The following is a 25021-nucleotide window of genomic DNA, read 5'->3' as shown; positions in this document are numbered from 1 at the left end:
ACCCTGATGCAGTGGCAGAACCACTGACACCCAGGCGAGGAAGTACCGGTCTGTTAGCCGGTACCCCTCTGGTCCCCGTAGTCTTCTTCCTTGCGGAAGAAGAGACGGGCCCCGCTCCCGAAGGAGCAGGAGGACCAGCGGAAGGAACCCTCCCGTCCCACCCACCGAGGTGAGACGGTCCCGAGAAGCTCCGAGGGGGACTTCTTAGGAGGGAGGAGGCAACCTTCTTCTTCCTCGGCTGTGAAGCCTTAGAAGTCGAAGGGGAAGAGGCGGCAGCCGACGACGATGAAGAAGATGAAGACGACGACGACGACACCTTCCTCCTCTTCTTCGTCAGCTTCCTCAGGACAGACGTAAGATCTGCCATCCAGGGCGGAGCCGGGGCTGCTGTAGCCGAAGCCACAGGGCCCGGACGCACCTGTACAGACAGACCATAGTCTGGGGTAGTACCACCACGAACAGGGACGACGTCAGCAGGTATGGGCATCTCAGGAACAGCAGGCACAGCCAGCACAGCATCGGTAGGGACAGCCAGCGCAAGCAGCAACGGCAGGGGACAGGCCAGGCGCAGCAAACGTCAGGGACAGCCAGCGCAGCAACTGCATGGACCAGTCAGCCCAGAATCGGCAGGTACGGCAGGCCTGGCAGGCACCGAGGAAAACACAGGAAGTGGAGCAAGCAAGCCAGCAACATCCTGGTACCGGCGGCAAGGTTCCAGGGGCGAAGCTCTAGGGCAGCGGAAGTGTGGTCGCGGCAGCGCGGCAACCACGAGCGGCGGCGGCACGCCCCCCTCTCGGTACGGCGAACGGCACTTCACAGCGGCTGTAGGCAAGACTGTTACCACGTGAGGCGAGTACACCAGGTGAGGAGGGACGTCGTCACCTGGAGCGTGGTCACCACTCCATGGGTGACCGCAGTAGGCCCAGACATAGAACCGCAGCCCCCTGGACACTAGCACGCCCTGCAAACGGAAGGACACCCATACCTCACCAAGGTCCACCCTCGTGGCAGTAGCACCTGCGGAAATAACAGTAGTAGCGATTAGTGGGGGGGAATCCCCTCGCGCGGGGGGGTGAGCCCTCTCCGAACGAGTGGAAGACCCCGAATACAATTGTACATCGGGCACCGAGCGCCCTCCCCCGCGCTCGACGGATCGGGCGAGGAGAAGAACGCAGATAACCTCCCCCCCTCAAGGGGAAGGGCCATCTTGTGGGAGCTCGAGCGGGGGGGGGGGGGGGGGGGGGGGGGTTCTCGTTCCCCACCCCCGCACAGCACCCATGTACCCAACAATAATAATAAGAGCCCGAGAGCAATCGTGCCCTCGGCCCGAATGCAAGGGCATAAGGATCAATTCCCTGACTGAGCGGAACTTGAACCAAATAAATATTGATGCAATCAATAATAAAAGGAATAAAATGAAACAGAATCTTGCATTACGATTCACTTCACAATGAATAAGGGCTCGGATCGAGCGCATTTGCGCCCTCGGTACCGAGCGCAAGGGTAAAAGGATCCATTCCCCGATTATGAATGGAAACCTTGATCCATAATGAATTGATGCAATCAAAATATATATGAAAATGAAAAAGAAAAAAATACTGCGCTTGCGATTTCACTTCATACAAATAAAAAGGGAAGGATCAATTCCCGGGAAATAGCGGAAACATTGATCCAAGTAAACAATGCAATCTCAATAAAATATGAAAATGAAAAAACTGCACTTGCGATTTCACTTCATTCAAATAAAAAGGGGAAAGGATCAATTTCCGGGTAAGATCGGAAACTGATCCAAAATGAGTATTGCTACAATCAAAATAAATATATGAAAATGAAAAAGAATACTGTACTTGCGATTCCACTTCCATACAGAATAAGTTTCCGTACCGAGCGCATTCGCTCGGCAACGAGCATACAGGTAAAAAAAACAAAAAAAATTAAATGAAAAGAAAAAGCACCTTACTTTTACGAGTTTTCATCTACCACCAATTTCCAACCCAAAATATAACGCTCGGAGCGAGCGCTCTCCCGCCCCCGGCACCGAGCATACACAATACGAGGATCATTTCTGGGAAAATGAATTCCCGCACTTACGCCCTTCAGTCCCGGCACTCGGGTAATCGGAGGGCGTGGAGAAACCAAGATCCTTTAATTCACAATTGAATTCAATGGAAATAAATATGAAATGATTGTACTTACAATTCAGTTTCATTAGATAAATAGAAAAAGAAAAACACAACCATGCGAAAGCAACGACGATGAAGCGGGCAGAGAGCGATGATACACGTCCACACGCCAGCAGGCCGAAAGCAAAAGTGATTTGTTTACCTCCCAGTCGCGCGCGCGCGCCTGTCGGACAAGCAGTTAACTACCGAACCCCTTGTTCGAAAGCTTACGACCTATCCAGCTGCCGCTAGTACCTTCCTATTGTAAAAGGACCGAAGGTTTGTATGCCGTGTCGGAACAACTTGGGATACGAATATAGAAAGAAACACAAACAGAACAAACGTTTATTTACAAGCTTACTAACAAAGATAAGTGCCGAATAGTTTCTCCTATTTACGTAACAAAAATAAAATTTTACAGTATGTGAACTGGGGAAACAGTATGGTAATGAAATACTTGCTGGCCAGTTTTGCAGCTGTCGAAAATCAGTGCTCGAAGTAACGGCTTCACAAAAGGAGACAGCAGAACTTAAGAAGGTTTCTCGACTTCGTACTGCAGAAAGCAATGTCTATTCTTGATACTCGAAGGCCAGGCTCCTCCTCAAAACCACTTGTAGGACATTTCTTCTATGAAAGGTTGCTCAACGTCGGGATTCCCCCCCCCCCCACCCCCCCCCCCCCCCGACTATGGACGACTTCACTCATTTCCGTTCACACTCTCTCATGCGTCCTCTTCCTCTCTTATCCTTCGTCTCTTCCTTTTTCTCTTATCCCTGATGATCTGAATTTGATTATCTCCCCTGTCATATATATATATGGCAATCTGGGGGCGGGGCTGAAAAGGGCGAAGCCTACCAGCGAACGTCATTGTCTCCCACAGGAGCTTTTTAGAAGGATCTAGACAAAAAGTTACGTCATAATACGCGGCATTTCTAGCGAAGCAACGGCGCGTGCTGGAGTTACACAACACACCTAGGGATTCTCGAACAATCATGAGAACAGATGCCTCCAACACGTGCGTGAATGCCTTGCTGCAGACCTTCTCGAAGAAGATGCATTTTCCTTTCCTTTAATATATAATTCTTTGCTAAAAAGCGATTATCATGACACAGTGGTCCCCCATATTCACGGGGGATGCGTACCAGACCCCTCTGTGAATAGTTAGAACCTGCGAATAGTTGGAACCCCTATAAAAATGCTGAAAACAGCCTATTTTGTTAGTTAAAACTCAAGAAAAGCCACTAAAAATTTTGATACTTGGTTTTCTTAAGTTTTACCACAAAAACTGCATTTTATGATGAAATTGATAAAAAACCCGGAATTTGTGGATATTTCTCATAGAAAAATACCACGAATGTGCGAATTTTCCACAAATAATGTGGGGAAACGTTCCCGAGAGAAATCTGTGAATGTGTGAGTCCGCGAATCGGGAGAACGCGAATACGGGGGGGTCCACTGTAAACACAATCACTACTGTTAGTCTGTAAAATAAGGAAAAAAAGATTAAAGTAATAAGGATACTCCTCTTGCATCCAAGGGCACCGCCTTCTGAGTGAGAGGAGATCCCCCAAACATCAACACCACACGCCCCTTCTACCTTTGTCCGATAGTAAGTGAAAGGATGAAGGAGAAGAGAAATTACCATAAAAACAAAACAAGAACAAACCTTTGAAGTTCCCCTCGGTAATTCCCAAGCGTAAGCGTATTTTTCAGATCAATATCACTCACGTTAAATACATGTCTCATCCTCACTTTAAATACATATCTCGTCCTCACGTTAAAGGGCGAAAGAATGTAAATAATATGTTGGCATACCTTTGCTGCCGACTCTTAACACAAGTAGAGAGGCAGCTATAAAGGCTATCACAAAAAGTGGGTTTGTATATTAATTGAATTTAATATTAATATCAAACACTGTATACAGTATACATATTTATTTAAAAACAAAAATAAACCAGAAAGATCCCACCGGGAAAAAACATCAACGACCAGTCAGCCAGAGCCCACTAACACACGGCTTCATCGGAAGCCAGCTGAAAGCAAAGTGGAGTGTTTATGTCCGAGCAGGCTAGCCTACCCGCCTGCCACACGGTAGTTACTGCCTAACCACCTTGTTCAAGAATTTCCCAGCCGTAATTCCAGCTATGCCGAAAGTAATTCCTTATGTAAAGGACCGAGGGTTTGTGTATCGTGTAGGAACAATTCATATTTCATTAAAGAACATGTGCAGTACTGAGAGAGAGAGAGAGAGAGTTTACAATAACAAAGAATTTGCAGGAAACAGCTGTTTTGTGATTATAGAAGATTTTACTTTTAACATTTTACCTTTAACAAAGTATTCTAGTTTACCTTTGTGCACCCATATTACATTTATGTTCCGAAATAATAATAATAATAATTCCATTAGTACATTTTCTTTCAGCAACTAAAAAATTATTTCCCTAATTCTTTCTGTAGCAGGCTGAAGTAGTTGATTCTGAGAATCACTTTTTCGCAAAAGGCGGGATGATTGTTTTTCCCTTTTATGTAGTAAATATTACAATGATAGTACATATATCAATACAGTGGACCCCCCTTATTCGCGTTCTCTGGATTCGCGGACTCACACATTCGTGGATTTCTCTCGGGAACGTTTCCCTGCATTATTTGCGGAAAATTCGCACACTCGCGGTATTTTTCTATGAGAAATATCCACAAATTCCTGGGTTTTTTTTTATCAATTTCATCATAAAATGCACTTTTTGTGATAAAACTATTAAAAAAACCAAGTATGAAAATTTTTAGTGGTTTTTCTTAAGTTTTATCTAACAAAATAGGCTGTTTTTAGCGCTTTTATAGGGGTTCCAAACATTCGCAGATTCTAACTATTCACGGGGGGGTCTGGTACGCATCCCCCGCGAATACAGGGGGAACACTGTACATAGCTTAATTACGTACAGTATTTACGTAGTCATGGGTCCCAAGAAAGTGCATTTTATGATGAAATTGATCACAAAAACCAGGAATTTGTGGATATTTCTCATAGAAAAATACCGCGAATGTGCGAATTTTCCCCGAATAATGCAGGGAAACGTTCCCGAGAGAAATCCGCGAATGTGTGAGTCCGCGAATCCGGAGAACGCAAATACAGGGGGTCCACTGTAGTACGTATACATATGTAGTAAAGTTCTCACACAACACGATACAGTAGTACTACTACGAAAGCACGCCGCTACGTAGATGCATGATGGGATCATGGGAGAGATGCTGACCAATAGGAGAGCAGGATCTCATGGCGGTGACTAGCATCACGAACCAATGGGAGAACGGGAGGATGGTGGCGAGTCTACTAAGTTGGCAGCGCACGAGTTTTAAAATTGTTATCGGTGGTCCAAGCGAATCTCGGGACTTTACAGCAACAACCTTTCGTATCCTAACAATTTTCATATGTAGAGCAAAAAAATCTTTGTATTTGCTTTCGTATCTCAAGTTTTTTGTAAGTTGAGCCTTTCGTATGTTAACCCTCTTACGCCGAAGCGGTAAAAAAAAAATTGTCTCCCGTGTGCCGGAGGTGTTTCAGAGTGAGCGCGGAAGCGGAAAAAATACTTTTTTCAAAAAATCACAGCGCGCTTAGTTTTCAAGATTGAGAGTTCATTTTTGGCTCCTTTTTTTGTCATTGGCTGAAGTTTAGTATGCAACCATCAGAAATGAAAAATATTATCATTATCATATATAAATAATGCGATATACGATAGCGCAAAAACGAAATTTCATATATAATTGTATTCAAATCGCGCTGTGAGCAAAACGGTTAAAGGTAACAAGTTACTTTTTTTTCGTTGTAATGTACACTAAATTGCGATCATTTTGGTATATAACACATTGTAAAACGATAAAAGCAACACAGAGAAAATATTATCACAAAATAATGCATGAATTCGTAACGCGCGGACGTAAACAAATATTTTTTTCAAAAATTCACCATAAATCTAAATATTGTCCTAGAGACTTCCAATTTCTTTCAAAATGAATACAAAGGATTGAATATTACTATACTGTAAGAGTATCAGCTTACAATTGCAGTTTTCGACCATATCTGACGAGTTAAAGTTGACCGAATGTTGAATTTTTTTATATATATATTTTTATATGCAATTATTTCGGAAATAAGGAAAAGCTACAACCTTCAAATATTTTTCGTTTTATTTTACATGAAATTGCGCACATTTTCATATATAGAACTCTATGAAATGCCTAATATGAAATGGAGCAAATATTCCGAGAATGGTACGTACGCATTTCCGAGATTTGTGGCGGAGAATCCGCGCGCGGAGGGAAGGAAAGATTTTTTTTAAATTCACCATAAATCTAAATATTTTGCTAGAGACTTCGAATTTGTTTCAAAATGAAGATAAATGACTGAATATTACTAGACTGTAAGATTTTTAGCTTACAATTGCGTTTTTCGATCATTTCGGTAGAGTCAAAGTTGACTGAACATGGTTTTTTTTCTATTTATCGTGATTTATATGCAAATATTTCAAAAATGAGAAAAGCTACAACCTTCAATTATTTTTAGTTGTATTCTACATGAAATTGCGCACATTTTCATATATAAAACTTAATGTAACGGCTAATTTAAAATGGTGCAAACATTACCACAATCGCACGTATGATTTTTTCGGAAGAGTTACCGCGCGGATGTAAAGAAAATGTTATTTTTTTTCATAAATTCACCATAAATCGAAACATTGTGCTAGAGACTTCCAATTTGTTGCAAAATGAAGGTAAATGCTTGAATATTACTAGAATATAAGCTTTTTAGCTTACAATTGCGTTTTTTGACCATTTCGGTAGAGTCAAAGTTGACCGAAGGTTGAAATTTTGGCAATTATCGTTTTTTATATGAAAATATATCAAAACTGATAAAAGCTATAACCATGGGTTGTTTTTAGTTGTATTGTGCATGAAATTGCGCACATTTCCATATATAAAACTTTATGTAACGGCTAATTTAAAATGGTGCAAACATTACCACAATCGCACGTATGATTTTTTCGGAAGAGTTACCGCGCGGATGTAAGGAAAAAGTTTTTCATAAATTCACCATAAATCGGAATATTGTGCTAGAGACTTCCAATTAGTTGCAAAATTAAGGTAAATGATTGAATATTACTAGAATATAAGCGTTTTAGCTTACAATTGCGTTTTTCGACCATTTCGGTAGAGTCAAAGTTGACCGAAGGTTGAAATTTAGGCAATTATCGTTATTTATATGAAAATATCTCAAAACTGATAAAAGCTACTATCATGAGTATTTTATTGTTGTATTTTACATAAAAATGCGCACATTTTCATATATAATACTTCATGTAACGGCTAATTTACAATGGTACAAAAATTATGTCAAAGTGATTGCGCTTGCGCGCCTGCGTAACGATTGTAAACAAAACACCTTGATCCGTGAACTCCCAGCATCCCCCAAGGCGCGTGATTCAAAAGTTTTAGGCTGGTAGGCCTATAAGTATTTTTCAGCGAATTTAAAAAAAAACTTTTGTAATTAGACGTAAAATACGTCCAGTCGGCACACGGGAGACAAAAAATGTCGACGTAAAATACGTCCAGTCGGCGTAAAAGGGTTAATTAAGATTAATAATTCTCTCTCTCTCTCTCTCTTGCCACACAAGACATGTATGTCATAGTGGTAACTCCCTCACTCTGTTTCGCTGGAAGCGATATAAGTATTTTCTGAGAGAACAGAGAGATAAACACACACACACTCTCTCTCTTTACTGAGATTAAAGAATTTGTATGGTACTAGTATGTAAAATGGTTATTGATATTTTCTGTTGTTAATAATAATAATAATAATATCTCTCTCTCTCTCTCTCCCTTTTGCCACACAGGATATTTATGTCATAGTGGTAACTCCCTCCCTCGGTTTCGCTGGAAGCGATATAAGTATTTTCTGAGAGAACAGAGAGATAAACACACACACTCTCTCTCTCTTTACTTAAATTAAAGAATTTTTATGGTACTAGTATGTAAAATGTTCATTGATATTTTCTGTTGTTAATAATAATAATAATAATAATAATAATAATAATAATAATAATAATAATAATAATAATGATAATAATAATAATAATAATAATAATAAAACTGTAATTACAATATTCGTATGTGGTAGTATTTTAAAGAGATAAAAACAACCTTTCCATTTCACTTACGTAAGGATAACTCCTCTCTTTTACTGTGATGAGGGAATTTTTATGGTAGATGCATGTGTTTATTAATATTTTCAAATAATAATAATAATATAACTAATTTCAAATGAAAATTCTTCCCTTCTTATTTTTCTGTACCAATTTCCCTACCTTCTTGTAACTCCAGTGACAATCAGAGCTGGGAAACTGTCAAATTTGTCAAGTAACAGCGCCATACAATGGTCAACGAATTTAATGGTTTTTATGTAATCTCTCTCTCTCTCTCTCTCTCTCTCTCTCTCTCTCTCTCTCTCTCTCTCTCTCTCTCTCTCAGGAGATCCTTTTTATGGTACATGCATGTAATAAGTTTATTATTAATATTTTCCAATAATAATACTATATGTATAATAATAATACTATAAATGTAATTACAAAATTCATATGTGAGTATTTTATACAATAATCTTTCCATTTCACTCTTTTAAATACTGTAAGGACAACTCTCTCTCTTGGCTGCAAGTGTTATAAGTATGTATATGTATATACCTTTAAGGGTACTAATGTTTAGGATTACTTTGAAATTATATTGATACAGCCTCTAAGATTAATACATTAATATGATAATAACTTAAGGTAAATTTGATGTAGGATGTTATATAAGGTTTACATTTGGTCTCTCTCTCTCTCTCTCTCTCTCAGGAAAAGAATTGATATACAGACAAACATAATTGTTCAGTCCTCTCTTTCTCCCTTCTCGGAATAGATATATGTATTTATGGGAGGGGAAATAAGTGTTGCCTATAAAGAACCGTTTCATTCAATCTATTGATATTGTAAGGAGTTATTTTCTCTCCTCTTCTCTCTCTCTCTCTCTCTCGCTCTCTCTCTCTCTCTCTCTGTTATTGGCTGTTTTATATATTTCTAATGGTAAAATGTTTAAGATGACTTTGAAATTATATTAATAATACCAATTCAATGGTATATTTGATGTAGGATGATACTTTAAGTATACATTTGGTATTTTAACTTTTAAGATAGGCAGATATGGGCATTTTTAGAGGGGAGTTCTAACTATTCGCGGGTTTGCGCTATTTGCGGGGGTCCCTGGTACACATCCCCCCCCGAATACAGGGGAAACACTGTATGTATGTATGTATGTATGTAGTATGTTATGTATATATATATATATATATATATATATCTATATATATATATATATATATATATAGATATTATATATATATATGCACACACTATAAACGGGTGGTGGGAATTTGGCACTCATTCCAGTTCCAAGCACTAATAGAGGTACAAGATGGACAAACAGGAAATTCTGAAGACCCAGCAATATCTGGACCTGATACTAGACAACTTAGATCACCCTGAATAAGCACTGGCCATGTTGGATCATTACCATGCCCTGTTGATGTTAAGAGTAATGAAAATACTACAGGAATTAAAGCACAAGAAGCAAAAAACAAAAGCACAGAAGATGCTGGATGTTGGCCCTACCTAAAAAGAAGAGAGGAGGAAGATTACTACGAAAACTTGATGAGAGAATTAGTAATAGAAACTACAGGACTGTAGCAGAACTTTACAGGACTCTAGCAGAACTTTACAGATTATAGAGCAGCTTTTCAATGAAACTGTCAAAATCTGAAAGCACATCTTTAATTACCGACTGAACAGGGCAAGTCGTACAATGGAGAGTGCCTTTGGCATACTAGCAAACAGGTAGATAATGTCAAGTTATGTACTGTCTTCATTTGGTCTGCTTGTTTAAAAGCATATTAATATGAAACACCTTTGTATACCATTTCATTTCAACAGAAATAATACCTATTTAACATGAAATACCTTTTGTATACCATCTAATAATTAAAACTATTTTCCATTTGTCTCCCACAGATTCAGCGTGTTTCACATCACCATACATCTTTGGCAATGGAACATTCCTGTACTACTTTATAAAATAAAATTGAAATAACTTGGTAAATCTAAAAATAAAATTTTATATTCTAAAATATTTATATTATCAACCAGCACATTTGTTTGCGAGTTGTATTCAGTGTCATATTTACAGTATCTATATATGACATTCTCAAAGTATATCAAGGACACTGAAAATCTGAAATGCAGTTTTTACTTAAAATAGAAAATGCCTTTTCATTTATTATACTTCTAAACAATCTAATAAATTGTATTGCTCACAATTAAGTACCTGGCATATTTTTTTAAGTAAAAATTCAGTGAAAGTCCTGAATAAATGTGAGAAATATTTATATTGTTACTGTATATATATCTCATTTAAGGTTGTTTTTGTCTTATTTATGCATATGAGAGATTTGGCCCTAAGAGTATATAAAAATACTGAAAACCTTGAATCCCAAATGAAAACTTGAAAATAAAGGCAGCTTTGTATGCTAAATTCTGCCCTTGAACTTTTTTTAAAGCTGGAAATACATCGTGTCACAATGTGCACCTCTTCCGCACAGGTTGCGGGGTTGCCAAGTACATCACATACATTGTAATGGACTCCATACGCCAAAATTCTACTTACATACATCTGCCATAATCACATTACATCAATCGAAAGAGCATTATGACACTCATACGTCAGCATGACATGGAGACTGTTGACAGCTATCATGGCTCAACCACAACTACTAAGTGCAGCAGTTAATTATCGCAATCATTCAGCAACTGTGTGAGGCATGGAAACTCGACCATAATTCAGTCGTCATACAGCTTTTATGACAGTCGTGGGCTCGATTTGCTGATGTGTGATCTGGCCTTTAGCTGATTGAGCCTTCTAGCAAAATTTCATATGTAGACAAGACAGAACCAAAATGATAAATTTTCTAAGACAATTTGTATTTTTCATAGCTACAAACCTGAGATCTTAACAATAGGATAATTTCTAGCGCCTAACTGGATCCGGTTGAAAAGCAGATGAAAACAAGGAATCTTGTGATATCTGGCAATGCATGCGTAGCTCAGGTGAGGAGTGGTCAAGGACCACACTGCCAAGGCCAGAAGGTAAACTGTCTTTCCCAACTCAGAATGGCTTAACAAACAGGGGCGGCTAGAGGCGGGCAGTATAACGTTAAGACCTCAGGTTTGTAGCTATGAAAAATACAATTGTCTTAAAAAATTTGTCATTTGTTCATATGCGAACAAATCTTCGGTCTTAACAAAAGGATAGTCTCATACTTGGAGGGAGGTGCAAGACATCCTAGACCGGCTGGGGGCCTACCCACCAGTCCAGCTTCCAAAAGGAATGATTTCTGGAGAGGGACTGAAGCCCGCTGAGAAGCTAGATAAATTGATATCTAACAAATCAGACCCTGAGTGACATACAATGATATATGGGAGAACCATTGCATAGGGAACCAAAGAGAAACTTTGGTTGTCCAATAACAAACCAATACGTACATCAGGGTTTGTATTACTCCCAACCCCTCCTTGCCAAGGAGTGGAGTATATACTACCGAATAGCGGGTAAGATATTTGTATATTACACGACCAGACTATCAGTATGACTACCTTACTCACCTGTATCAGACCAGTCCAGCGAATGACGTGTCTATTCCTTAAACCACCCAAACGAAAAAGGAAAGGTACAAGAGAAAGAAGGAGACCAGCCAACTCACTCATTCTCTCATCCACACAACACAATCATCTTAGGTAAGATAAAAAAGGTGCCCTGTTAAGGGCAGCTATGAGTTACAAAACCTGTTGGGGAGCCACCACAGGACCCAGGGAAAACATGTCCGCAGACCTGTGGGCAATATCCTTAAGATAGAAGGAGGTGAACGTGGACTGGTGTAACCAAGTACCAGTGCTCAGCACTCTATGTACAGCCAAGTTCTTTTTGAAAGCCAGAAAGGGACCAATACCCTTAACGTCATGCGGTCTAGCCTGCACAGAAGTGGTAATGTAATCATCAAGAGTCAAGTATGCCTGTCTGATGGCTTCCTGTATCCAAAAAGAGATAGTATTCTTAGACACATCTTTCTTTGTACAGCCTAGGCTAACAAAAAGTCTGCGGCAGCCTGGTCTAAGGTGCCGAGTCCTTTTAAGATAGCAACGCAGGGCCCGGACAGGGCACAACAAAAGCTCTTAAGCATCATTACCCACAAAGTCATTCAGTGATGGAATGGAAAAAGAAGTGAATCTGACATCATGCACAGAGGGATTTTGGGTCTTCACCTCATAGCTCAGACCATGGCACTCTCCTACCCTCTTGGAAGATGCCAAGGCCAGAAGGAAAACTGTCTTGAGCGTCAGGTTCCTGTCAGTTGAGCAATGCAAGGGCTCATATGGACTCTTAGTGAAGCTCTTGAGAACCAAGGAAACATCCCACGTCAGAGGTTTGAGCTCTCTAGGAGAACTCGACTGCTCAAACCCCTTAACTAGCAGGGAAAGTTCCCAGGAAGAGATGTCGATACCTTTAAGGCGTAATACCAAACTCAGGGCCGCCCTGTAGCCTCTAATGGCAGAAACGTTTGTCCGTTTCTCGTCTCTGAGGAAGGTTAAAAAGTCTGCTATTCGCTGAATAGAGGTTGTGAGTGGAGGAAAACTGTTTACGACATCAATCACTTTAGATCTCATCACCCATTTGCCTTGGTAAACCACGGAGGTCAACTTTCTAAAACGGCTGGACATATGCCCAGCTGTTCTCTGAGAAAAGCCTCTTGCTCGGAGGAGATACTTGATAGCCTCAACTGTGAAGAGACAGGGATTCTACTGACTGGTGGAACCTTTCTGCACACGGCTGACACAGGAGACATCGCCAAAGGAGAATCTCCCTCGAAACCTCTGACGACAGCAGAACTGGGAACCATTCCGCCTGAGGCCACAGAGGGGCTACCAAAGTCATCCTGAGACCCTGTGAACTCATTAGCCTGTTCAGAACCTGACGGATCAAACAAAATGGAGGGAAGGCATACGCCTTCAGGTTGTCCCAGGGATGTTGGAATGCATCCTCTGCCAATGCTAAAGGATCTGGAACCACTGAACAGAATACCTCCAGCTTCCTGTTGAAGCGAGTCGCAAAAAGATCCAGCATGGGTCTCCCCCAAATCTGGAAAAGCTTGTCTGCCACCACTTGATGAAGGGACCACTCTATGCCTGGGATCTGATCCCGGCAACTGAGTTTGTCTGTGACTACATTCCATTTGCCTGGGATATACCTGGCTGAGAGCTCTACCGAATTGCTGACTGCCCACTGGTGAAGCTCGACAATCAAGGCATGAAGTTGACGTGAAACCAGGTCTTCCTGTTTGTTCACATAGGCTACCACCATGGTGTTGTCCGACATGAGAACAACAGAAAGACCTTCTACCTTCTCCCGAAACTCTTTCAGAACTGGAAAGCTGCCTTCAACTCCAAGACATTGATATGTTGCTGCTTGTCCTCCAAACTCCAAACGCCTGAAGCAATGAGGCCGTCTAAATGAGCCCCCCAACCTGCGAGGGAAGCGTCAGGGAACAGAAGTAAGTCCGGTGGAAGAGAACGTAGAGGGACACCCTTCAACAGAATCTGGTCACCCAACCACCAACGAAGGTCTTCTCTCACTTCCTGAGACAGAAGAACCATTAACAGGGGAGAGTCCCTCGCCGGAGACCAGAGTTCTCCCAGTCTCCATTGCAGAGACCTTAAATGAAGACGCCCATGAGGGACCAGCTTCTCCAGGGAGGACAACACTCCCAGAAGAACCTGCCACTGATGAGCAGACTGATGTGATTCTGACAGGAAGTTGCGCGCCACTGCCCGCAACTTCTCCAATCTCTGATCCGACGGGAAAACTTTTGCCACTGTCATATCGATGACCATGCCCAGGTAGAGAATCATTTGACTGGGTACGAGGTTCGAATTTTCCTGGTTGACTAATATGCCCAGTTCCAGACAGAACCGAAGAAGACGATCCCCCTCCTGCAGCCTGCAGCAGCTTTTCCCTGGAAACTGCCAAGACTAACCAATCATCGAGGTACCTCAGCAAACGGATCCCCTGAGCATGGGCCAAACTTGACACGAGCGAGAAGACCCTTATGAACATTTGAGGGGCTGTCGTCAGCCCGAAGCACAAGACTTTGAACTCGAAGACCTTGTCCCCAAGAGCGAAGCAAAGGAACTTCCTCGATGTCAGATGAACAGGGATTTGGAAGTATGCGTCCCTTAAGTCTATCGACAGCATAAAGTCGCCTTACCTCACAGCTGCCAACACCGAGCGCGGAGTCTCCATCTTGAATCGTGTCTTCCTGATGAAGTGATTTAAGGTGGATAAGTCTATCACAGGCCTCCATCCTCCTGACACTTTGGGCACCAAGAAGATGTGACAGTAAAACCCTGGGGACGGATGCACCACTTCCTCTATCGCATCCTTGTCCAGCATTTTCTGCACTTCCGAAGAGCCAAGAACTTCAGAGAATCTGGAGGATATGTCTTCCTGAGCTGCGGCTTGTTTGAGAGAGGAGGAGAGAAGTCGAATGGCAGTAGGTATCCCACCTGAAGGATATCGACCACCCACTTCTCCGCCCCATAACTCTACCACTTGGCCCAATGGCCCGCCAGGCACCACCCCACTCGTGGCGCAGGAGAGGGAGAGGCGCCTAACATAACCGATGGCCCCCTTTACCTCTGGCCCTTGGGCCCCTTCTTGGCTTAAAGGAACAACAGCGAAAGGGGCGTTGATCCTCTGACTTAGGCTGAGTCGAACGGGAAGGCCCTGCCGAACTTGAAGTCCTTGACAGCCTACCAGGCAACAATCTCGACTGCTGTTGGACAGGGGGGAGGAGGAGGAGCCGGACATCTCTGAGGACGAGACTCCAACTCAGACAAGGCCTGGTGCACCAGTCTGTCTTTGGTGTCAGCCCGGTGCCAGTTGATCGCATTCTCGAGCTCTGTCCAAGGAAACAAATATTAGGACTCCAACAGATCTCCATTCCTCAATGCCAGCAAGGACTCCGTGTCGAGCGATCTCTTCATCCTAGACAAAGCTGCGTCTCCTCTAATCAGAAGAAGGCTAGCCTATAAATTAGCAATGTGGTGAGCCAAATATGAAAACGCCTTGCCCCCGGACTGAAACAGACTGGCATGCAAGGATGCACTCACCAATCCTTCTGGGGACCTGTCGGAAGCTATCTTGGCAATAACCACAGACCAGAAGTCCAGCCAAGAAACCGTCTGCAACATGGAGGCCGCCGTAGATTCCAATGCAGAGGCATCTTGCAGAGACAAGGACGGAGTCACCGACCTCACCTGCTCCAAAGTCAATCCCGGCTTCAGGCAAATTATGTCTGGGTTAAGATGGTGCGACAATAAAAATAGCAGAGCTCATAGGAAAGTACTTCCTATGTCTCGTGAGAGGCGGGGGTAGTAGCTTGCCAGAGCCCCTAGAGCGAAGCAAACCATCTCGGTCCGAAACAGAGGCGTTAACTCTCTGCAAGACTAACTGAATGTGCCCTGACAAAGGAAGCTGAAGAGATGATTTGGGGTCCTGAGTAGCTCCCACTAAGGCTTCCAAGCAAGAAGGATTGTAAGATGACTGAGCCTGAGTCCTACTTTCCAAATAGTTAAACCCACAAATGAGATCAACAACTTCCGAAAAAGAAGACAAAAACTTGCGTGTCTTCCTTCTCCTGCTCTGGCAATGGAGACCAACGACGAGAAGGATGTGGGCACTTTCCCCACTGCATCGGCTTCCGAGATGAACACAATATAACACTAGGAACATCACTTACCCCACCAGATGACACATTAATATGTCCATGAATGGTCACGGGCGTGGCAGATGTACGAACGTGGGGGGGGGGGGGGGGGGGGGGGGGGGGGGGGGGGGGGGATCCCGTACACTCGAGATCAAAGGAGAGTCCTCCAGAGTCAAACTCTTGGAAGACCAACTCTGTGCTCACTACCTTCGACCTCTTGACAGGCGCCTTGAGATCCTTATGGCGATTAATAGGCCTTGGGTAAGAAGGAGCGTTTACATCATGTGCACGGGCAGGGGAGGTTGCACCATTATGTGCATGGATGGGGGAGGTTGCAACATGATGCTGATGCGCACGGACAGGAGGGGGGGGGTTGTTGTAACAAACCCGAGATTCAAAGCAGAGGACGAAGCAGCCACTGCAGATTGCACAAGGGAAGGAGCACTAACACTGCCTGAAACAGCAACACTCGGGAACACGTCCGCTTTGTTCCTCCCTCGTAGGCAAAGAAAGGGCAAAGTCCTTAGCCTTCCAAAGCTTGATACGCCAACGGGGTGTAGGGGGGGAAGAGGGAGAGGAGGACAGCACTGGTTTCTTATGCGAACTCTCCTCAGGAGTCGGGGACGAAGCAACACGTTTCCTACCAGTCCTCCCAACCGATAAGGCAGCCAACTTGACATCCAAAACAGAGTCCAACCTCTGAAGCACTGCTTGGCATATAACCTCAGACTGATGTGCCAGAGAAGGCTCCGATGGCAAGGAAGAGATATGTAGCGAACTGGCCGGAGGGATGACGTTACGGCTGTGAGAGGCAGATCAGAGGAGACGACTGGGAGAGACGTCATCGATGGGAGTGATGTCACAAGTGGTGGTCACAAAGACGGATCCCGTGACATCATTAATGGGGATGACACCAAGGTGTCTCTCCAACTAGAAGAAGTGGCAGCAGTCGCTGACGGAGCAATACAAGATGGCTGATCTTGGCTACTCACAAAGACGAGGCCAGGAGGAGGGGGGATGGCCTGGCCAGTCCAGGGAGGAGGGGTGCGAGCCTCCACAAAATGCGCTAGCAACCCCTCCAAGGATGGGGGACCCCCTAGCCTGAGCGTCTTCCAAATCGCTGCTACTTTGGACGCCTCTGAATCTGGAAGACAAGAGATTAATGAAAAAGCCTTCCCTTCTTGGGAATCAAAATAACTTCCGAGGAAGAAGGGGCTACATTACAAACATCAGCCTGGTGGCCTCCCGATACTTCCAGCAACGAATCAGTGGAAGAAAAGGAAGGAGACACAGGAACATCGCTACTATGGGGGTTGACTACTGCAGGAGACGAAGCATTGGGAAGAGGTGAAAAACTCTCCCAAGTAGGAAGAGTCGTAACCCTCTGATGTTCTCTCTTGCTATAAAAAGACTTCCACTGCTCTTAGGCCATGCCCGGCATTCCATGCAAGGATTCGTTATAGTACAAAAATTGGAACGACATCAACTTCATGTGATGTGGGGGGTCAGTCGCTGCCAAAGCCAAAAACCAGAACACAGAAAAGACTGGCATAGCGGCGTGGTCCTTGACCACTCCTCACCCGAGCTATGCATGCATTGCCAGATATCACAAGATTCCTTGCTTTCATCTATTTTTTTAACCGGATCCAGCTAGGCGCTAGAAATTATCCTATTGTTAAGACAGAAGGTTTGTTCACATATGAACAACTGGCTGTATCAAGTTCACCGACAGCATGGAATGATTATGTGCATGCATAAATATCCTACACATGCAATTGCGTTTAGATTTTAAAGAAAATAAGAGAGAAACTACAGTAAAAATACATATAAACGAGAATATACTGTAGCATAAAATATAAACAAAAAATTTAAGAAGTGTAAGTGTTACTGTACTTAGACTTCAATGTAAATATATCTCATTTATTGTTCTCTTTTTCCCCTATAAATATATCTCATTTATTGTTCTCTCTCTCCTCTATAAATATATCCTATTTATTGTTCTCTCTCTCCCCTGTATCTCAGTACATATTCTTTTAATAAAATGTGGACTACTGTATAATAAGCAAAAACACAAAACCAAACAAGTTCTATCAAGTTAGGTCTACCTAGTCCTCTTCGCCCATCAAACATTGCATCTCCACCCCCTCCCAGCCATAGAAACTGCTCCCCAGTTCCACCCACTTATTAAAACAACCCTCTTCTCTGAACCTTCCTCTACACGGCTTTACTGGCTCCTCATCGCTGATGGCACCAAGCCATCTGACCAACCCGGTTGCATCTCCCAAGGAAACTTCTCAAAGCCTCCCACACCAACCGAAACCCTTTTTCAGTCAGCCCAGGTACAGGCAGTGTTACCAACATTTTCTTGAGGTTGCGCAGCATTGTTAACCTTTGGAGGGTGATTGTTTCAAATTTTTAAAATTAATAAATATGTATCATATATCTCTAGGGCCTTGATCCCTCATCTGGGTGTTTCGGATCATGTCGATCCTGATAATTGAAGTACAGGTACTATCCTACTTACAACCAAGTTTGGTTCCGACCCACTGGTTGTAAGTCGGAATGGATGTAAGTCGAACCTTAGAAAGTGGCCAACATACTGGGTAGGGTATACTATCAAACCTTTGCTATATAAGTGCCTACTTAGTACTGTAATGTAATGTACAATCATTATTTCAATCTTTTTACCATAATGTACTTCTACTAATACATTTTAATCATTTATGTAATAGTATACGTATATTACGTACAATCAGGCATTGAGTTACAATGGGGTTAGGTTCTTTCATGCATGTCAGAAGTTGATTCTTACATAAATTGGTTTGCAATTCAGTCTACAGTACAGTTAATACCAAATGATGCTGCAGATAGGGCAGGGTAACTCAAACTGATGCTGCCTGAGTGATGAGAGTTCTCATGCCTGAGTGATGAGAGTTCTCATGAGATGGCACAGTGCCAAGTAACTCAATGGTCAACTGTCTGAAGTAAGGTTGTAAGTACGAGTGGTCGTATGTCGAGTAGGTTGTAAGTCGGATAGTACCTGTATTACTATTCTTCAAATAAACATGTTAAAGTTTTGTCTCAATAAGAATATGAAGAATCACAGCCTGTAAAAAAACAATATTTAGTCAAGTAACCAGTAACAAAGCAATGTTCTTAGTAGCAGGTAAAAATAAGACGTGCTTTAGAGGTACTGCTTCAATGAAAATTCAATCAGTATGGTACATCACAGGTTAAACTATTTGTTCTCCATGAAAATAGTGGGCTGCTTCGAGGCAGGTAATGACTGCCTATTGTATCCTTAAAAATTTTGCATTACCCTCATGATGACAAAAATTTTAGCAAAACATTTTAATGTTTTTTGTGAAAATACAAATAATTTTACGAATAGGTAAAAAGAAGCAGTCACACTTATGACAGACAGATCTCACGGACTGAAAAAGTTTAAGACGTGAAAAGACAATAAGTAAAAGAAATCCTAAAAGTAGTATAAAAGGAAGTGATAGGATGAAGAATAGTAGGAAGGCCTGGAAACTGAAAGGGCCACTGATGATGACTCCTGCCAAATTTGGTAGATTAGAGTGAAGAGAATTCAGATCTACTACTGAAAGGGGAAAACCTGACATATGAATGTTAATAGGGATCTTGTACTTTAATCAGATCATTAATCTAAAATATACTTTACTCTCATAGAGGTGGCCTATGATGATCCATATTTCACTAATATTTATAGCAAGATTAAAATATATCAACTATTGAATTGACTGCTGTATAAAAAAATCAGTGCCTATTAATGTTGCACCATAAACTGAAATGGTATTTCACAGCTATTAACATACCAGGCCTTCATTATGTAAAGCTCTCTACTTTTATAACATGGATCAAAATAAAAAGACAAATACTCATGGTAAAATCTATTGTCTTGGTTTTGTTCACTGAATTTTATTGTTGATAACTTGAAGAAGGTTACTATTTTTCTTATCTCTGTTTTGCTCACTGAATTTTATTATTGACAACTTGAAGGAAAGTCCTATTTTTCTTATATGGTTAGCCATGAATCTGTTTTTTATGACATTTTAGCCTTTATCTTATTTGAAGATCCCAGTATTATCATCTTGTTAGTTTATATGTCATCTTTTGGTAGTACCACTGTTCTTTGTACAGCATTCATGGTGTTCTGCATAACAGTGTTTTTACTGTATAAATTTGGCAACTCAGGCAGTTCTCTATGTAAATTTATGTGATGGTTTCCACCATCCCATTATTTGACTCATTTATCTGTGAGAGACATCCTTGAAATGGTATCTGATAAGGAGTACTTTTCTACTTTCTGATGTTGTCAATGAATCAGTTTTCAATAGCTAATCCTTAACCAGTCATGTCTCCCAAAGAGAGTCAAAGTGAATCCAGATGAGGTCTGAATTTTCTTTGTCTTTTGTACCCCCATAGCTTTGGTGTTTGATATGACATTTTCTATTCAGTTTATGGGAAGATGTGCGAGTATCTAGCTTCATGTCCTTTTGTGTATTTCATATAGCTCTAGCTTTTGAAATGAGATTTTGCTTTTATTTAGTTTATGGAAATGATACTTATGAAAATCTGTTTTCTTGCATCATCAGTTGACAAAAAGCATTATTCATCAGTAAACAAAGATGATCAAGTTTCGTGAAGGTACAGTACTTTCCCATACCTACTACGAACCTAAGTTTCAAGGGTGTACAAAGCCAATGGCCCCCCTCTTCTGGGTCATCCAAGGGCGCATACTAAGATGTCTAGTGCCTTGAGTTGGCAAATAATAGGCTCTAGTAATGACCTGTACTTTACATGAACCACATCTGTAAGACTAATCTTTAGAGACTATGCCTGAGGCGAAAAAACAAATGGAAAGAAAGATATCAATTACAAATAAATATTTCCTAAGTTAAATTTGGTATATTTCAAAATAGTGATAATTGCAAAATCATACTGAGACTGCCCAATTTTGATAGCAGTATAACAGAAGAAAGAACTACTTATTCACTTTTTCATAAAAGACAATACTCCAAGATAAGAAGCAGGCTACTCTAACCGCAGGGTGCTTCAACCATAACTGTATTTTAGGTTTATAAAATATTGATGTCTCAGCCGTAACTTCTGACATTCAGGCAACTAAGCAGCTTTATTTTAGTAAGAACAAAATCAGAATGCAGAACAGTGACATGTGTTAACTTACCTGTGCAAAAGAAAGTGTAAGGTGGATATTTTGGTGTCCACCCACCAACCACTGCAGTCAAAGTAATAAAATCAATATTGATAACTGACGAAAATCCTTCCATGCAGGAGTAATTAACCTGATTTCCAGATACATAAACTGTTCTATTTGGCTCCAGAATCAAATTATAGCCTGGAGGAGGTGGTGGCTCAATTCCTGCAAAAAAAGTAAGTACCTACATGAAAACTGCACATTTACTGTAGTTATTCAATAATTTTGCATTTTAGACAAAATAATTACAATGAAAATTCAGTTTTATCTCCCATGAACTGTCCAATATTGTATAGCAATTTTAATGGAAGATTCAAGTTGAAGACTTTATTCATAATGAACTAAGTCTATCATCACATCAGATAATTTATCTGAAATTTTTTATACACAGAGTTGAAATAAAACTGAGTTCAGTTATCACCTTCACATTATGGGAGAGAGAAAATATGAAAATACCACTTTCACCACCAGACATATTTGTGTATATCTAAAGCAATTTTTTACTGACATACCATCCAAACAAATAAAATCTGGGTCAGTCTGTATCCAGCCTCCAGAAGTGGCAATAACTTCAGTTTGATTGGTGCCTGCAAGTGAAAACTGGCCTTCCGGGCAATGGAATGTCACCACTTGACCAACAAGGTAAGGCTTTACAGTTCCTGTTACCGTCATATTCTCACCTAACGGTCCGGGATCTGGCTCATCTTCCACAACTGAAAAGGAAAATTATTCATACTCAGGCTTTATACCATAACATACCAAGGGCACTACACCTTAATCATGTATGGGCTTTAGTATACATAATCTATGAATATCTATTAAGTATTTTTAGAACAATTTTGTTTGGTTATAGTACATATACAAAAAATTAAAAAGGAAAGAAACACTGGCAAATTTTGCCACGTGTATGCACAGAAATACAAAATGAGGTTTTTATTGTAAAACTAATATTGTAATACCTACCTGAACACCTGAATAAGCCCTGGTCACTTACCAGCCCGAACCATCATTTATTAAAAATTTACCAAATCTTTGGTTAAAATAAACGATCAGTGTTGCCAATCTCCTAGCAAACACCCTCGTTACCTAGTTACCAGCCCCCCGCTGATAGCCCTGCCTCACGGGCCGGTCATACCTGCCCTCTCACGTCAATCATAACTCAATAACTCTGTATGAGAGGGGAGGAGGGTGGGAATCATTCAGGTGTTCAGGTAGGTATTACAATAAAAACCTCATATTGCAATACACCCCCTGAACACCTGAATAAGCCCGATTAACAACATTAATTTGGAGGTGGGAAATCAAATCTACTCGGCCCTCCACTGTACCAGTTGTCAGTCAATATATAATTGAGTACGCGGGTCAGTCTCAAGTTCATTTGTCACTCGTCCAAACTAATCTCCCATGTGTGGCCTTCTAGGCCTCCCATATGTGGAGGGAAAAACTCCCTGCACCCTCTACCCTAAGGTCAAAACTCATTGATGCGTGCAGGGTGGATACAAACCTGTTTCCTCTCAGCTGGCTATGTGCCTCACCTGAGTAGAGGAAAAACTGAAGACCTCCCATGTGGCTCTCGGCCTCTCATGTATGGAGGGAATCTGAAGACCTCCCATGTGGCTCTCGGCCTCTCATGTATGGAGGGAACCTGAAGACCTCCCATGTGGCTCTCGGCCTCTCATGTATGGAGGGAAACTGAAGACCTCCCATGTGGCCTTAGGCCTCTCATGTACGGAGGGGACAACCATGTCCATCGGTGCGTCTGCGACGGTGTCGTCGATCGTAGTGATGTCTTCTCTTGTAGTGTTGTACCTGCCTGTCTGTACTCTGCCTGATTGGCACTTGGAAGAATACCCTCAGATAGACCCAGACATGTTCTTTCCTATTTGTCCTAATACTTAAAATCCTCTCGTAATATATCATATCATGAATACCTTATACATATTCCTAATATTCGCTCCCTGCTCTAATACTACCTCAGACAGCAAGATTATTGGGTTTAAAAATAGAATTTAGGCCAAAGGCCGAGTATTGGGACCTATGAGGTCAGTCAGCGCTGAAGGGAAATTGACAAAGTTTGAAAAGGTGTGACAGGAAGAAAAACCTCTGTTGCACAATGAGTCCAGTGTTAGGAGAGCGTGGAAAATAGGATGAGAGAATATGAAATCAGAAAAGTAAGAGAGAGAGAGAGAGAGAGAGGAAATACAATCGTCTAGGATAAAGAGAGAATATAAAATCAGGGAAGTGAGAGAGAGAGAGAGAGAGAGAGAGAGAGAGAGAGAGAGAGAGAGAGAGAGAGAGAGAGAGAAATTACAATCGTCTAACATCTCCACCTCTGTAAATTGCACCCTCTTCTAAGTTAAAAGGGTATTATCTTAACGATAATATACTCGTATAACTCCGTACAGCTATGAACAACCGAACGAGAACTTGTTAATGCGATCGACTCCTATAACAACATCACTTTATTGTATTGATCAGCGTGTGACAGTAATCGAATCCGATAGCAACATCCATTATTGTATTCATCCGCGTGCGACGGTAATTACTGTATTCATGTTATAAATGCAGCTGAAGCTAATAAGGCAAAATTACGTGCATCAGCAACCTGGACAGAAGTCCCGAGCATTTGTATGAATTCAAACGCAGCCGTGGTAAAAGAAACTAATAGCATGAAAGAGCTCATTACTGTTGTTTTTTTTTTACACAGACAAAGGATTAATAAAGTATAAGGTTCGTAATACCTATGAAAACGAGTGAAAAACGAACGGAATCCTAAATTTAACGCCATCTAACCCGAGGGAAAATCTAGCTTCCAATGAGACGTATCAGTCAAATTTTGGTCTTAAATTACATCGTAAGACGAACAGTATGACTTCATTCCATAAGTTAAGTATCCAGATATTCATTAATATGCTAACTAGGGACAAAAACATTAGCCGAGACCAAGTGATATGGTTGAATCTGGAGCCAAGGAAAAAAAAAAACAAACTAGCCGGCATCCTTGTCTGTCTAAGCCACACCTCCTTACAATAGTGCTGTTTGACGACAAGCTAGTGTAATTGTAATTTAATTGAAAAGTAATAAAATAATATTTAAAGGTAATTAAATTAACTTTATTAGGCCTAATATTAATTTCAGTTGTCATTGTAATTTGATAATACGACTGGTAATAATTTGTAACTGTAATTGACATAAGCGCAATGTAATTACTGACGGCAAAAGTCGGTTAAACGTATGAAGACGTCATACATACGAATTCCTTATATCTGACATCTGATTATATGCCCCAAGATAGATACCTCATTGACTATGTTAAATGTCAACATAGTTGAACACAAGTCTCCTTCAAGACGTTTGTACAAACTTGGCATAAGTGAGAGTGTTGTTACGTTAGTCATTTTAGGCAATCTGGAGAGAATGAGATGGATACGGCGACGCAAACCCGTATTCGTCATCCGCTGATTCCAGCGTGAATGACTGCCGAGTTAGTGTTTATACTACGCTAATATGATGATACATATAATACAATTATAATGCTTTAGTCTGACAGAATCCGATCTTCATTCTGTTCGATTACATTCATATTAATTATCCTCAGATCGGATTCTCGTTCGTTTTCAATTACACCTGTACTGAATTATCCGAAGTCAGAATGCCTTGAGCCTACAGCGTTAGCCAATATAAAAAATAACTATCAATATGTTGTACAGCGAATACTTT

At 41.4% G+C, this 25021-nt stretch overlaps 1 protein-coding gene across 5 annotated transcripts in view; it reads right to left on the bottom strand.

Annotated features, from left to right (window-relative positions):
• LOC135198771 (sushi, von Willebrand factor type A, EGF and pentraxin domain-containing protein 1-like) overlaps nt 1-25021 on the bottom strand; it is an 810178-nt gene that overhangs the window by 88328 nt on the left and 696829 nt on the right. For 4 of the 5 annotated variants that reach the window (XM_064226685.1, XM_064226687.1, XM_064226688.1 and 1 more), the window contains 2 exons: nt 21814-22014; nt 21272-21466 (listed from right to left, as the gene is read on the bottom strand). In XM_064226685.1, coding sequence (XP_064082755.1) covers nt 21272-21466; nt 21814-22014 — 396 coding nt within the window. Of the gene's footprint in view, nt 1-18822; nt 20923-21271; nt 21467-21813; nt 22015-25021 lie in introns of those variants that run through there. The other variant, XM_064226686.1, reaches the window with a different exon arrangement.

This window comes from Macrobrachium nipponense, chromosome 22 (assembly GCF_015104395.2).
Source record: "Macrobrachium nipponense isolate FS-2020 chromosome 22, ASM1510439v2, whole genome shotgun sequence".
Classification (NCBI taxonomy): domain Eukaryota; kingdom Metazoa; phylum Arthropoda; class Malacostraca; order Decapoda; family Palaemonidae; genus Macrobrachium; species Macrobrachium nipponense.
This window is presented reverse-complemented; position numbering and strand designations above follow the sequence as displayed.